Source organism: Trachemys scripta, chromosome 21, assembly GCF_013100865.1.
Source record: "Trachemys scripta elegans isolate TJP31775 chromosome 21, CAS_Tse_1.0, whole genome shotgun sequence".
Taxonomy (NCBI): domain Eukaryota; kingdom Metazoa; phylum Chordata; order Testudines; family Emydidae; genus Trachemys; species Trachemys scripta.
In genome coordinates this window covers 11,081,588-11,098,028 of record NC_048318.1, presented here as the reverse complement: position 1 = coordinate 11,098,028, position 16,441 = coordinate 11,081,588, and the positions used below count along the sequence as shown (strand labels likewise).

The 16,441-nt window shown below is 45.0% G+C and overlaps 1 protein-coding gene and 1 long non-coding RNA gene across 3 annotated transcripts in view; one reads left to right on the top strand and one right to left on the bottom strand.

The window, feature by feature from the left end:
• LOC117868660 overlaps positions 1-16,441 on the bottom strand; it is a 137,494-nt gene that overhangs the window by 28,920 nt on the left and 92,133 nt on the right. The gene's annotated exons all lie outside the window — the stretch shown is intronic.
• The window catches only part of SORL1 (sortilin related receptor 1), a 100,422-nt gene that overhangs the window by 65,786 nt on the left and 18,195 nt on the right, over positions 1-16,441 (top strand). The window contains exons 26-33 of one of the 2 annotated variants that reach the window (XM_034754795.1): positions 6,026-6,148; positions 6,558-6,665; positions 7,477-7,608; positions 8,794-8,925; positions 9,799-9,933; positions 12,352-12,507; positions 13,233-13,382; positions 14,826-14,954. In XM_034754795.1, the coding sequence (XP_034610686.1) occupies positions 6,026-6,148; positions 6,558-6,665; positions 7,477-7,608; positions 8,794-8,925; positions 9,799-9,933; positions 12,352-12,507; positions 13,233-13,382; positions 14,826-14,954 (1,065 nt within the window). Of the gene's footprint in view, positions 1-6,022; positions 6,149-6,557; positions 6,666-7,476; positions 7,609-8,793; positions 8,926-9,798; positions 9,934-12,351; positions 12,508-13,232; positions 13,383-14,825; positions 14,955-16,441 lie in introns of both variants that reach the window. The other variant, XM_034754794.1, reaches the window with a different exon arrangement.

Genomic DNA, 16,441 nt, shown 5'->3' with positions numbered 1-16,441 from the left:
GTGTGGATTGAAGGTTCCCTGCAGGCTTGAGTTAACAGAAACATTAGCTGAACAGCTGATCACTTGGCTGTATTGCTAGACCTGGGGGGATCTTCCTACCAATTATTTCTTCCCATTCCAGTTGTTTATCAGGTACATTTCTGAATCCAGGGAGGCTGTGATAGAGGGAGCTGCTAGTGTGCCTACTACATATGTGTATCAGAGTAGCAGCCGTGTTAGTCTGTATCCACAAAAAAAAAAAAAGACAAACCAGTACTTGTGGCACCTTAAAGACTAACAAATTTATTTGAGCAAAAGTAGCCCACGAAAGCTTATGCTCAAATAAATTTGTTAGTCTCTAAGGTGCCACAAGTACTCCTGTTTTTTTTTTTTTTTGTGTTTTTAAAGGGTTTGCATTAGGATAGCTCTAAGCAGAGGAGCACATGCTGTGCAGGAAGGTGTCAGTTGAATCCTTCCGTGTCATGAGACTGAATCTTCCATTGCCCTATTGCTAATGTATTTTGTGCTAGTGGCTACTGCAGGGAAATCCTGATTGGCCATGGCATAGAAGTTAAGATGGAACCACTGAAGCAACTAAAGGGCTGAGCCAGCGCTGACTGAAGTCAGTGGAAAGACACCTGTGGGCTTTGGACTAGATCAGCAGTTCTCAGACTTCATTGCACTGCGACCCACTTCTGACAACAAAAATGACTACATGATTCCTGTGCCCTGTGTTACTCTAATTCTGGAGTCCAGAATCAGGGGGCCACAAGGGACCCCACAAAGCTAAGTTATTTGGGCTTTGGCTTCAGCCCCGGGCAGCGGGGAGTTTAATGCCTGGCCTGGCAACCCCATTAAAACGAACTTGTGACCCACTTTGGGCTCATGACCCACAATTTGAAAACCACTGGATTAGATCCTAATGTACCAGCAACATGGGCTAGTGCAGGGGTCGGCAACCTTTCAGAAGTGGTGTGCCGAGTCTTCATTTATTCACTCTAATTTAAGGTTTCACGTGCCAATAATACATTTTAACATTTTTAGAAGGTCTCCTTCTATAAGTCTGTAATATATAACTAAACTATTGCTGTATGTAAAGTAAATAAGGTTTTTAAAATGTTTAAGAAGCTTCATTTAAAATTAAATTAAAATGCAGAGCCCCCTGGACCGGTGGCCAGGACCTGGGCAGTGTGAGTGCCACTGAAAATCAGCTCGCGTGCCGCCTTTGGCACGCGTGCCATAGGTTGCCTACCCCTGGGCTAGTGGATTGAGCGTGGCGCGAGAACCGATTTCTAATCCCAGTGCTGACAGTAACTTGCCGTGAGACCTTGACTAAATGGTTTAACTTCCATGCCTCAGTTTCCTCATCTGTAAAAGGGGGATAATCGTCACCTGCCTTGCAAGGGTGTTTGAAGATGAGCACATTAATGTGATTTGAAAATAAGGTGCCTGTTAAGTATTTTGTTCTAGCATGAACAAAGAATGCAGTGAGAGCCTTAGCCCTGAATCGTCTCTCTTCTTAGCTGAAGTGCCTACCGTACCCTTACAATACTCTCCTGCATTTAAAACATGCTCCAGGTTAGTTGGCAGACAGAAAATGTCGATCATCTCCCCTTTTCACCTTCTTAATATTTATTGGCAAACTATGGATTGTTTTGTGCATATGAAATACTGTCTAAAACTCAAACTGTGGTAGGAGCCCAATACTTATGAGTGACCCTACAATAACAAACCAGGGCAAATGCAAGAAATAGAGGAAATAATTTCAGGGAAACAAATTTTGGTTTTAAATTTCTGTAGGCTTATAAATAGGGGAATTTTTTTTTAAAATTATTAAAAATAAAAACCTCTCACCAGCGAATGCCCTTTTTGCATAAAGCCCCACAAACATGTTGCTACATGCCCTGTTTTTCACAGGTGCTGAACAACCTGTCAGTTGGAGCTGTGGGTGAACCCAGCATGTACAAATCGGGCCAGGAAACTAATAAGATCATATTCCTGAGGGAATAAGCATCTAGCTTACGATCTGTTGATTTTAGCAACTTAATCGCTGCGTTTCTGAAAGTGCTGACCGTTTTTTGATGTGCGCAGTGATTCATTTTTGCTTATATTTGCAAGATTGCACTGATGGAATCAAATCAACGTTGAGGTCATTCATCTGTAGTGTCGTTTACACCTGACAGTGCTTCAAAACCTGCTTAAAAAAATGTATTACCACATGGCTTGCTATAAAAACAGGCTTCCCTTACCTTTGAAGATCTGCAAAATAAGGAGGCATAATTGTACCCATTGGTCCTGAAGATCAAGATGTTAACTAATAAGAATACTTGGCCCTGAAGAGTGTTCAGTGGGTACAACATGTACAGACTGAAAATAGCCCGGGTGTGCACTGACCTAATTTTACAGCTTGGAGACTGATGGTTTTGTAACAGTAAAACACATTGCAGAAAAGCAGGATTTTCTTTGCAATTTCTGAACGATTTATCTAAGAGAAGGGATGCTCGGCTCCAATAGCGACTGGCCTTCAGCATGGCCGTGCCTCTTTATCTAGCATTCCAGCGGGGCTGTTGAGCTAGAAAGAGGATGTAACTTATGCAAAGTCATGCGCTAAGGACCTGATTCCCCTTTCACTGACAACTGATTTACACCAGTGGAGAAAATAGAGTCACTCCGGATTGACACTGGTTATACATCAGGCCTTGAGTTAGTGGACCTGATTCTCTACTCATACACTGGAGCCAACCCAGTGATGACAACAGAATTTACACTAGTGGATATACACTTTACATACATTACATCTGCTCTGATATTTTCAGTTAAACAGTCTTCAAGTAGCTACACAGTGAAGAGAATTGTAGAAGGCTATTTAATCTAGCAGAAAAAGGTGTAATGACATTTGGTGGTTGGAAGTTGAAGCTAGACAAATTCAGACTAGAAACAAAGTGAAAACTTTTGAGGGAGGCCGTGGCAGGTTCCCCCCGGGGTGGCACTTGGAACTGAGCCCTCCTGAGCCACCAGCCTGGGTTCCCTCTCACATTGCACTGCTGTGACAAGCCCTCCAGCGTGCACTTTCACTAGCATACATACAGGTAGGGACACACCCAGCTGCAGTTACATGCAGGCTCTCTGACCAGCCCCTGCATAGGAAAGCTACAGCTAAACCAACTCCCAGCTCCCCAGGCACACACCCCGTCTGGAGTATAAACACAAAATTATACCGTCTTGCGCTGCACAGGGAACTGTACAGCATAAGCTCATAAAATTCATCCCCTCCCTCAATGTGGAGAGGAATATGCAACAGCCTTTGCATCTGAGTTATGGTTCCCACACACTTCACTCCAACTCACTGGTTTAGATAAAGCAAAAATAAGTCTATTAACTACAAAGGATAGATTTTAAGTGATAATAAGTGATAGCAAACAGATCAAAGCAGATTACCTAGCAAATACGCAAAAAACGCGAGCTAAGCTTAATATAGTGAATAGATTAGATATGAATTAGCAGATTCTCACCCTAAGAGATGATACAAGCAGGCTGCAGATTCTTAAGGGGCAAGCTGCACTTGCGTTACAGCTTGGGAATCCCCAGGTGTTTCATTCACAGGCTAGAAATCCCTTTAGCCTGGGTCCAGTACTTCCCCCAGTTCAGTCTTTGTTCCTCAGGTGTTTCCAGGAGTTTCCTCATGTGTGGAGTGAAGAACCCCAGATGATGTCACTCCCTACCTTATATAGCTCTTGCATATGGCGGGAACCCTTTGTTCCCAAAGCTTTGTTCCCAGATCAGTCTGTGGGAAAATACTGACATCCCAAGATGGAGTCCAGAGACATACGGTCTCATCACACGTCCCTGTAGAGTCATAGCAGCCATTACTCAGAGGCTGTCAGTACCATTTTTGGGAAGGCTCTCCAGGTGGGAGATAAGTTTCTCCTAAGGGCTATTGTTTTTTCCTAATGGCCCATTGCCCTGAATAGGCCCTTCCCCACCCACTATCTAGACTGAAAGCATCTTGTCTAGTGGGCGTTACCCAGGTATAACTATATTTGAAATAGTTACATCGTCAATATTCATAACTTCAGATACAAAAATGATACATGAGTATAAATAGAATAATCACATTCAGCAAATAACTTTTCCAATGACATCTCACATGACTTATCTCGCAAAAAATACAGCATAATTAGGTCATAATCATATAATAAAATATCGCTCTGAAGGATATGGGGTGCAGTGTCACAGAGGCTAATTAACTTATTTAGAGATGTGGTGGATTCACTTGAAATCTTTAAATCAAGACGAGCTGTCTTTCTAAAAGATATGCCCTAACCCAAATAGAAGCTATAAGTTAGATGCAGAAATTACTGAGTGAGGGTCTCTAATCTGGTTATGCAGGAGGTCAGATTTGATGATGAGAATGGTCTCTTCTGTCCTTAAAGTTATGCAGTGTAAATTCCTCAGTGTTTAAATGTAGCTTTCCAAACATATATATATTTTTAAACAATAAATGTCCTGGTTCTGGAGAACTTACTTGAGGAAACTCCCTTTTATATCAATGGGAGTTATGCTTAAACCATAACCACAGAATCTAGATGTATGTAATTACTAAATCCATTACAGAATTTCATCAGCTTCAGGTACATATGGTTGGAATTGTTTAGCTTGGGGATTCCAGTAGTTGGTATTCCAAGTGTGTGGGTGTGAAAGGAGATACACATTGGTATCGCTGATCTCTCATGACTTTCTGAGCGAGAATTACCAGAGGAAGAAGTGAACCTACTTCAAAAAAGCGTATTGGTTTTTTAAGCTTAAAGTTGAAATTATTGATAAGAATCACAATTATTTGAGAAACATGTCTAACTCAGCTGGCCGCATTTATTGCTCTTATCTAAAATAATTACATTTCACAGTGAATACCTAATAGAATATTAGTATCAGATGACTGTAGTATTTTAAAATATCTGGAAGTGCATGTCACTAGCTAGGCTAAAATGTAGTAGCATGCAATTTAATTAAGTCAAATGTTGCTCTTTTTCTAGATAATGAAGAGTATTCTCTCAGGTTAGTGTGGTTTTTTTATTTGAAGAGGTACGGCATATAAATTAGGCTCCAAAATGACTTATTGAAAAATATATATATTTTAGGTGGAGATTTTCAAAGTTGGAGCCTAAGGGAGGTGGGTGCCCAAGTTCCATTGATATCCACTGGGAATTGGGTGTCTAAGTCTCCTAGGAAGCTTTGAAACTCCCATCTTAAGTATAGTTAAGAATAACTTTGAGAACCTATTTCAGAGTAGCAGCCATGTTAGTCTGTATCCGCAAAAACAATAGGAGTACTATGCCACAAGTACTCCTGTTCTTTTTGAGAACCTAAAATACAAACAAGTTCTCTTTTTTGACACTCAGTGCCAAGTCACACACTTGTGTGCAGATTCTCCTTGCCAGCAGATGGCAACAGTGCTCAAAACCCTTTTGGTGGTATCCCCCATATATAAGGAGGGGTGCCAGCTCACCAAGGTTTGTCAGTTGCTGTTCCAGCAAGGGCCAGACATCATTACCTTTGCCAGCTGACCCAAAGGACTGAAACGATAAGAAAGGGCTGACTCCAGAGATCTCAGAGAGCTTTAGAAACATTCGTTAACCTCCATAGTCAACCTTATGAGGTACAGTAGGTTGGTAAGTACTGTCCCCATTCTACAGGTGGGGAAACTGAGGCACAAGAGGATAAGATGACGTGCTCAGGATCCCAGAGCAAGTCAGTAGGCCAGCCAAATAATACCCTGGAGCCCTAACACCCATTAGAGGACGATAAATCAACTTGTAGAGTGCCTAGCACAATGGAGTCCTGGCCCATGACTCTGGCTCCTAGATGCTACCACAGTACAAATAATAATTATTAATAATAGTATGTATGTGAACATATATTTAAATGTGTCACAAATAAACTTCACAAACGAAAAGAATGGTGGTTTATTTACATGGAGCCCAGTTCAATGCCTCTTGAAATCAGTGAGTCTGTAAATGCTTTCTTTTTTTCTGTTTGTTTTCAGCAGTATACCATACATGCGAAGCTTCCAGTTTCCAGTGTCACAATGGGCATTGCATTCCCCAGCGGTGGGCATGCGATGGCGACGCCGACTGCCAGGATGGCTCCGATGAGGACCCTGTCAAGTGTGGTGAGAGCTCTCGTCTCGCCTGAGGGGCGGGGGGAATTACGGGGGTTATTTTCTAAATCATTGGCCTATCGTCTGATGGAATGGAAACTAGCTCTGTCACTCTTAAACGGATGCAACAGAACAGCAGCAAACTTGGGAAGCCCTAAAACCACATCATTATTGATTGGTTTATTGTGCCACCCACCCAAGACCAGGGCCCCTTTGCGTGCGCAGTCCCTGCCCCAAAGAGCCTCCAATCTAAACAGACTGTATGGACAAAGGGTGCAGCTGATTCTGGGGTTTGCTGGGGGTTGTCGAGTGCCCCAGGGATTCGGCCACTCCAGACTAACAAACAGAACCAAACTCTAATTCCGTTCCTATGGGTTGAAATTTTTCCATACCTAAGGCTGTTTTTTCAAATGAATTTTAGAAAAAAAGTGCAACGGTTTCCAGTGTCCGAATGGAACCTGCATCCCAAATAGCAAGCACTGTGATGGGCTGCATGACTGCTCTGATGGCTCTGACGAACAGCACTGCGGTGGGTACACACAGGGACTCGGAATTTGCAGCACCAGATGGGTCAATTGAATAGCACGTCCCGTCTGGAACAGGGATGAACACCTCATGCTTCAAAGGAAAGCAAAAGCCCCCTTTATAATGTATAGAGCCACCCAGGGCCGGCTTTAGGCCGATTCCCCCAAATCGGGCCCCACGCCTAAGAGGGCACCACGCCTGCGCCTAAGAGGGCCCCGCGCCCTCAAGAAGAGCGCCTAACTTAGGCGCCTTTTGAATTTTGTTACTCACCCAGCGGCGGTCCGGGTCTTCGGCATTTCGGCGGCGGGTCCTTCAGTGCCGCGGAAGATCCGGAGTGAGTGAAGGACCCGCCACCGAAGTGCCGCTGAAGACCCGGATCGCCGCCGGGTATTCGAATCGGGCCCCGCACTTCCTAAAGCCGGCCCTGCAGCCACCTATGTAGCTCTATAAACAGGGTGGCAGGCGATTCCTTCTTGATACCTACTGCCTATCGCTTTCACCCTGACACATGACACAAGATAAGCCTGAATAGCTGCATAGCTTGTATTATTGGTCATCAGAATTATCCAGCGCTTGATAAGATCTAGCCACTGTATTTGACTCTCTGTAAGTCAGAGAGGGTGGTTAAGTACACAGATCAAACAACAAAATAACTTTGTGTACAGCGTTGTTATTATGTATTATTTGTATTACCGTAGCACGTAGGAGCCTAGTCACAGACCAGGATCGCATTGAGCTAGGCATTGTACAGACATTTCTTACTGCATGCACTGAAATGCTGTCATCCCCCCTGCAATCCCTTTTGATTCCCCCAGACCCTCTGTGTACTCGCTACATGGACTTTGTGTGTAAGAACCGGCAGCAGTGTTTGTTCCACTCCATGGTGTGTGACGGCATTGTGCAGTGTCGGGATGGCTCGGATGAAGATGCCAACTATGCTGGATGCTGTAAGTGTGTCAGTAATACCAATAACCTAGCAGTTACCTAATACCTAGCGCTTTTCATCAGTAGATCTCAAAGCACTTTACAAAGGTCAGTACCATTATCCTCATGGTGGGAATGGAGGCACTGGACAGTGAAAAAACTTGCCCCATATCACCCAACAGGCCAGTGGCAAAACTGGGACTAGAAACCCTGGTCTGCAGAGCCCCGCCCCAGTCCAATGTTCCATCTACTAGGCAACACCGCTCTGAAGAGATGCCAGAAGGGAATAAATAAGCGTCCTTAGGGGTTTAGTGTGTCATTCCTGGACTGTGTCAATGACGTACCAAGCCACTTGTATGTTCCTTTAAATCAGGCCCGTTCTGGATGTTAATGAACCGAGTAGCACTTTGTTGACATTAAAAATCCTGGTTTCTGTTGGTTGCTGTTTCGCGAGCGCTGGCACCAAAATCCAAGCAATTACGTTTTATCCGTGGGATGCTTATAGTCCAAGTTCAATAGGACCAGTTGTTTCACCAGCGTGTTTGACAAAGCTGGGCTTTTGGCCCGTAGGACTCTAACCTGGCTTTTACAGCCAGCAGCTGCTTTGGGGCCAGTGGGTGCATGCATCCTCCCCCGCAGACCATTCCAGCTGAGTCCGTGTAATGCCACCCAGCTGGAGGAGTGTGTGAACATAGGGACTGCCAGACTGGACCAGTGCTCCATCTAATACTGTATCCTCTCCTCCAGTGGCCAGTGCCGGAAGGTGCAGGGAAGCCCATAACAGACATTTATGGGCTATTCTGCCTGCAGAGGATGTTTCTTCTAAACTCTAGGCAGTTAGTGTTTGTCTGATGTCTTGCTGCTGTATAAGGAATATGCTTCAACTCTTTGTAAGGGTACAGTGGGTGCTTCCTGTGCGTCAGCCCCATTCCATCTGCCTGGCCGGAAAGCTGCTCCGTCTCTTACAGGTTGCTAGCAGCATTGTCTATGTGAAGCAGTGCCAGTCCTTGCAGGCCAGATGCACAAGGAACCAGGACCTTGGCTGCCTCTGTGCATTCTGCAATGAGGCAAACTGGATTCTCCGTGCCTGGCCCTCCCCTCCCCACAGCTAGCCCCGCTCTGAGCCCTTCGCCTTTGTACTAAAGCTCTCAGAAAGAACAGTTGCATTTGAGTTTTTATTTTTTTTAACTTCGCTTTGTCCTTTTTAGCCCAAGACCCAGAGTTTCACCGGACCTGCGACCAGTTCAACTTTCAGTGCCAGAATGGCGTGTGCATCAGTTTGGTGTGGAAATGTGACGGGATGGATGATTGTGGGGATTACTCTGATGAAGCAAACTGTGGTGAGCAGAAAGGATCATTAACCCCTCCTACCCCAGCTCAGTCTTATTTTCAGTATTAACAGCATTGCCTTCCCCTAGGATACCGAGTGGTCACCATAGGGAGGACTGCAATCACTTTATAGAGAGAGAGATGGATAGCGTTTTTTGTTTGTAGATTTCAGTGTTTTAACAAAGGAGATCAGTATCATTATCCCTGTTTTACCATTAGGGAATCTGAGGCACCGAGCAGTGACGTAGCTTGCTTAAGGCTACCCTGCAGTCCAGTGGCAGAACTGCAAACAGAATTCGGGTCTCCTGAATGCCAGTCCCGTGTCTATCCACTAGACTGTGCTGCCTCCCATGACCATATCCATTGAGTTCTCGATAATCTGATATCATAGGCCCTTCTCTATACTATGGCTGACTTGAAGCCATATGTGAGCACATTTGCTGCACAGATTCCCAGTCCAGTGCAGACAGGGGTCTTATATCTGAGAGCAGGGTTAGTAGTTATAACCTGCAAGCCTTAGGAAAACATGCACAGCCAACCACACGTTCAGACTGTGTTAGCCACGTTCTCCACTCCATTCCCCCTGCCTCAGCTCTTGCCTTACTGTGCGAGATCTGATTTTCAAAGGTAAGCTCTGTGGAGCAGAGGCTGCTTCTACTACCTGTCCATACAGCATCTGGCCCGCTTTGGGTGCTGCATAAATAACAATGACTAAACCATAGTGGAGATTGTGAGGGATCGGGGGTTTGCTTATCAGGAAAACAGCGCTGCGGAGGTGAGCTATGGAGCACCACTAGTCAGTGTTGAGCTGTAGTGTGGACAGGACCCGTGTCACCGAGGAGTCAGGAATGCTGGACCTCATGACAATCTCCTGTCATTGTTAGAAAACCCAACGGAAGCGCCGAACTGCTCTCGCTACTACCAGTTCCAGTGTGAGAATGGCCACTGCATCCCTAACCGGTGGAAATGCGACGAGGAGAATGACTGTGGTGATTGGTCTGACGAGAAGGACTGTGGCGGTAAGAGCAAGGGTGGCTGCTGCCTCAGTTATTTGTTCCATAGATTATAAAGCCAGAAGGGACCGACTGCGCGATCATCTAATCTGACCTCCTGCATAACACAAGCCATAGGACTTCCCTGAATTAATTCCTGTTCGAACTAGAGCACAACTTTTAGAAAAACATCCCATATCTTGATTTAAAAATTGCCAGTGATGGAGAATCCACTACAATTAGTGGTCAGTTGTTCCAAGGCTAATAACGCTCACTGTTAAACATTTACACCTTATTTCCAGTCTGGATTTGTCTAGTTTCAACTTCCAGCCGTTGTTATACCTTTGTCTGTTAGACTGAAGAGCCCATTATCAAATTTTTGCTCCTCATTTAGGTACGTATAGACGGTGATCAAGTCAGTCTTTAACTTTCTCTTTGTTAAACTAAATAAATTGAGCTCCTTGAATCTCTCCCTCTAAGGCATGTTTTCCAATCCTTTAATCATTCTCATGGGTCTTCTCTGAACCTTCTCCAATTTATCAACATCCTTCTTGAATGTGGACTCCAGAACTGAACACAGTTGCTAGCAGTGGTCGCACCAGTGCCAAATGCTGAGGTAAATAGCCTCTACTCCTACCCAAGATTCCCCTGTTTATAAGTCCAAGGATCACACCTTAGCCTTAATGGCCACAGCTTCACAATGAGAGCTCATCTTCACTTGATTATTCACCATGACCCCAGGTCTTTTTCAGTCACTGTTTCTCAGGACAGAGTTTCCCCTCTTGTAAGTACGGCCTACATTCTTTGTTCCTCAATGTATAATTTTACGTTTAGCTATTAAGACACATATTGTTTGCTTGTATCCAGCTTACCAAGTGATTTAGATTGCTTTGTATCAGTGACCTGTCCTCTTCCTTATTTACCACTCTCTGAATCTCTGTGTCATCTGGAGGCTTTATCAGTAATGACTTTATGTTCTATCTAGCCACTGTTTTTAAAACAACGGATGCATCACAGTTATAGCACTTAGCCCTCTGCTGAGTCCTTATTATTGCCTTGTTCAAGCAGCGAGTTACATTTTTACATGTTTTACATTGATCATAGCACAAAACAAAAGTACCCTGACTCAGTCATTTTTACACAGTATGTTTGTTTAAACAAATGATACAGAAGCTTCCTGTCCAGCAGAGAATCTTTTAGCGCGGTCTGCAGACATGTACGTGCACCCATTTCACATAGTCTGTTTAGAAACCAGGATAGTTAAATTGAAGCAGTTCCCTAGCAGGGACGCACCTAAACCAATTTGAGCACGTCCACACTAGGAGGTTGCACAGAGTTTTAACTGAATTGGTTTCTAAACAGATTTAGTGAAATCGGCATGCATGCAGCATGTAGACCAGGCTCTTTGTATCACGTGCTACCGTGTAAGCTGGTGGTCTCTGTGTCTGTTACAGCTCCTTCCCTCGGGCACAATATTAGTTAAATAGAAAACTCGAGTAACATCAAAGCAATTCCCCTTCCCCACATGGGCTGCAGTCTGTAGAGGTCTTCTCCTTGCCTATTTCTCCTGCTAGGAGGAAAATACACTCTTCCCTTAAATCCCTGCTAAGTCGTATGACAGACAGGTAAGCCCTTCACCCTTTCCCTATTGTTTTATCTAGTCACACAAGGCATTGGGGCTGTCTTGATTAAGGCCCCAATGCTGAAATCAGATTTGTTTATGGAAAAACCTTGATTTCAGTAGAACCTTGGGATGATATAAGGGTCCTCCCAGGTAGGTCTGATTTGCGGGACCATGGCTTTAGCATGTGGAGAGGGTTTCTGTGCTGAGCCAGAATGCATACTTTGTCTAGCAACAAAGAATCCTGTGGCACCTTAAAGACACAGGACTCTTTGTTGCTTTTTACAGATCCAGACTAACTTGGCTACCCCTCTGATACTTTGTCTATGTTGACCTACTGGAGTTGTCTGCGTTGACCAGTCTGTGGCTTGTCTGTATCCACTTATGGGGAGGGCGCATAGGAGCAGGTCCATGTGTATTGGAAGCTGCTACTGGGAAATGTCTGCAGGAAACCTAGGGAGCAGTTGAATAGTCTGCGGGACAGAGGCTACAAAGCTCACGGCAATCACAGTGCCCCTTCCAGCACTTAAAGTGGTACTGCCCTTTAAAAAACACATGAATACGATGCATCACTGTATTTTCACCCTCGAGTTCCTGTCCTTTGACTGCCGCTTTGTTTTACGTTTAGGTCTGGCTCTGGGAGCCAGCTTTGTGCTGTTAGAATAAAAATACTGCGCTTGTGAAGTATTCCCCATCCTCCCCCTTTTCCAACTGATATCCTGGGATTTTGCCTTTCAGTCTCCTAGGAACAGAAAAAGCTTTTAGCACATAATCAGACGTAGGAACATGTCCAATAAGATCAACTCTCACTGGTGTATTTTTAGGTTCACAGATCCTTCCCTTTACGACATCTGCCCCAGCAACATGTTTACCTAACCACTTCCGTTGCAACAGCGGCGCCTGTATCATGAACAGCTGGGTTTGCGATGGATATCAGGACTGCACAGATGGCTCAGATGAGGAAGCCTGCCCTACTTTATGTAAGGTTTTCTCCTCCCCTGCCGCTTCGTTTTACACTCAGTGGTGATTATTTCCTGCAAATGTGTTCCTGAGAAATAAAGCCTCAAATGTAAATGTTAGAAGACTTGGGCCAAACTATATGCTGGGGTAAAGGGTGCCACTCTGTTCACGCACGTGGAGTGGCACCCACTTGGATCAGGAGAGAATTCGGCTCGCTCGCCCTGAGTTCTGAGAATTAATGGAAATATTTGCCATGGAGCAGTGCCTGCTAAGAAACCACATCTCTGTCCCAGCTCAAACTAGGTTGTTACATGCTTGCAGCCATAACCCTCTCTGATAGTGTTTAGGAAGAGACACCGGAGACTTTGAGGTAGTCGGGTGGGAGCGTGCCGCAGTAGGTTCCTTTCCAGACTTTGAAGCCTGAGCATATGCCAGCATCCCCATTTGTAGGTTGCCTTTAGAGTAGCAGGCCAGCTTTTGCACTGCAACCCGCAAAACATTGAGGCGAGCTGGCCCTGGTTAGGACATGTGGGATTTGGATAAGGGAGGCAGCAGTGAATTTAGTTACTGCTTTATACAGGAAGAGGCTGCCATCTGGTGGAGTGGGGAGCTGCGAACTGATTCTGAACTAAAGGAACCAATCGACAACTCAGTCCCGTCAGTCACTGCCATTGCCCAGCAGGGGGTTCTGCTATTGCTTGTGTAGTTTGCTGACTATTCTCTTCTTCCTTCTCTTGGTTCCCAGTAGCCAACGTAACTGCGACTTCCGCCACCTCCCTCGGCCGGTGCAGCAGGTTTGAGTTTGAGTGTCAGCAACTGAGGAAGTGCATCCCTAACTGGAAGCGATGTGATGGCTTGAGAGACTGCCAAGATGGCACGGATGAAATGAACTGTCGTAAGTGCTCATTTCCCACAGGCTGAGCGGTACTTTCGCTCTCTCTGAGCAATGCTTTCTTTAAAGAAAAGACCACAGCAAATCGCATCTGTGCAAGCAGAATCCGTGCTAGTGCTATGCAGTGAATAATGCACTGTAATGCATTTAGTGCAGTACTAATGTAAAAACAGACTCACACTTATTAGCAGTATTACGGTAGAGCCTAAGTTAGAGCATCACGGTACTAGGTGCTGTACAGAGTTAGTGAGAGATGGTCCTTGCCTCCATAGAGCTCATTATCTCTATAGACAAGGTAACAAAGAGCAGAAGTGGAAACGTGCACAGAGAGAGGAAGTGACTTGCACAAATTCACACAGCAGGTCAATGGCAGAATAAGATGTAGAGCCCAGTTCGCGTGACTCTTAGTGCCCTAACCACTAGACAAGACTGCCCTTTATATATGGCTTTAACATCAGAGAAATAGCATTGGTATGTTAGGAAAAAACTAACGCTTGGGTGTCTGTCCCTCACTCCTATTGGAAAAATACGTTTTGAGTGAGACTCAGTTTGTGTCTGTTTATAACATCATACCTCTGACAATGTTATAGGAGTTGATCAGAAAACATTAATTAAAACAGGATGGTAGTTGGTAGCTTCATAGTGTGATCTTGCTCTCATTGAAGTAGGTTGGAGTTTTGCTATTGACTTCATTGGGGGCAGCGTCAAGTTCTTGCTGGCCTGGTGTGAAAATGTGATACGGATATGAAAAACAATACAAAGGCGGACGTCACATTCAGAATTCACTCTGCTGGGAAATATATATGACTATATAATGTACAGACAGAAAGATACGGCACCAGATTTTCAAATGTGCTCAGAGAACTATAGGAGCTGCTGGGTGCTGAGCACTTCTGAAAATCTGACTCCGTGTTCGAAAGTTGGGCTTAGAGACTCAAACAAACGTGGGCATCTTTTTAGGTGCCAGACTGCCATTTTGCCTCAACTTCCCAAATTTGAAAATTAAGCTCAGTCCCTTCATCTATAGAGAGATGCATTAAAAATTCTGTTTTTGTGCTAAAGGCTCACAATAAAACCATTCCCTGTCACTTGCTTTTTTAAAATTACTGTTTTGCGCAACTGAAGATTAGTCTCTTAACCTCGGCGTCCAAAATGAAATCCTCCTAGAGCATCCTGGTTCCCAACGTGGTTAGTGATTGATACACTGTCACGCCATTCACCGCAAAAGATCTCAGCAAAATGTTCTAATTTGGAAGTAGTAACAATAACAATTACAAATTCTACACTGGGATCGCTTTACCCAGGAACAAGATGCAGCCACCTCTACATTTCAGTATGGCTGTGGTTTAGCAGTGTACTTGACAGCATTGTGCAACATGATCTGGACAGGAAATTTGTAAACAAGCTCTCCTGCTTTGAATCATGCAATGCTTTTCCATCTTCCAGCTACTCACAGCACACTGTCATGCCCTAATGGTTATAAATGTGAAGATGGGGAAGCCTGTATCATGACAACAGAACGGTGTGATGGATTTCTGGACTGTTCAGATAGTAGCGACGAGAGAAACTGCACTGGTAAGTAAATGCGCTACCACGGAAGTTCTCACGTTTTCCATCGCACAGACCACATTATAAATACAGACATTGTCTCACGGGTGCCTGTCCTTCCTTCACAATCACCTTGATCACCCCTCCTTTGTTCACAGTCGGATAGTCCATCTCCCCTCCCGCTCACAATCGGACACCTCCCTTCCTGCTTCCACACACATAATTTCCTTCAGTGAAGCTACAGCAATTGCAGACGTAGGTAAATAGCGTTAGTCGTTTAGCGTCACACAAATACAGGACGTTCCCTGATTAGCACAGCCAACAGGTGGGTGCATTTTTGCAAGCACCTGCCCGCTGTGTCCTGTTCTAAAAACATATCCCTGGGACCAGAGGCATGGAGCTAAGCTCCCTCACTCCCCCATTTGCAATTCCTCCCATGCCCTCCATCATTATCCCTGGAGCCAGATGTGATACACTTTGATTGGAAGCCCTGGTCCGTTCTAGGTAGATAATAACAACATCGATCACTGTCTTTTCCCAGATGTGGGATTCAGCCATTTTCCCAGTAAACTGCTCAGGGTACTGAACATCAATCAGTTTGTAGTTCTTTAATTAAATATTGATTCTGAGAAGCGGCTCAGACTGGGGGCCAAGGAGTCCCTGGGCTGGAATGCTGAAGTGAGGCAAGAAACCTTTGCTTTATCCTGCTAGACTTGCTGCTGCTGGTGTCTCCCCCGTGGTCTGGCAGCCTCATTGGTTTAATTTTCTGCTGATTAGGAAACTTTATCAGGAGCAGCTCAGAGCTCTCTGTTTAGTTTCCTTAATAAACTGGAAATGAAACCAGTGGGCTAAGTAGGGCCCTGGGAGTGGAGCTGGAGTCCACAGCTCAGAGGCCTGGCAGCTGAGCAACGAGTCAGGGGGAAAATGGGACCCAGAGCAGGACAAACTGCACATAAAGGGGAATAAGGGAGCCCTGCAGATATAGGGGAGGGTTGTATTTGCAGGGGATCACATACAGGAGCAGTGAGTGGAGACTGTGGAACTACCAGACAGTGGGTAGCTATGATAATACTTCTAGGGCTTTCCAGCTGAGGATCTCAAAGTACTTCATGAACAGCAGGCGATTAAGCCTCATATGTTTCAGATGGAGAAAGAGAAGCACAGAGACTGGAAGGGCACTAGCTAGGATTAGAAATGCTGTCTCCTGGTTGCAAGTCCCCTGTTGCAGCCGCTAGAGCGCACTGCCTTCCACAGAGCCCAACTGTAGAGCTGATTGGCAGCCAGGCTTACGTGGACATTGGGCCTCGCACACATTCTCCAGTAAGGAGAAAGAAGCAGGTGACCTCAAGGAATAAATGACACTTTCTGAACACTGAGCACCAGCTATCAGTCTAGACGCTTACACAGCCCTCAGAGCTGTATTACCCAGGTGTCCCACAGACATCAGTGAATGGATCCTCCCAGCGTGCCTGTGCGGTAACAAAGCGCAATTTTCCTCTTTTTTACAAGTGGGG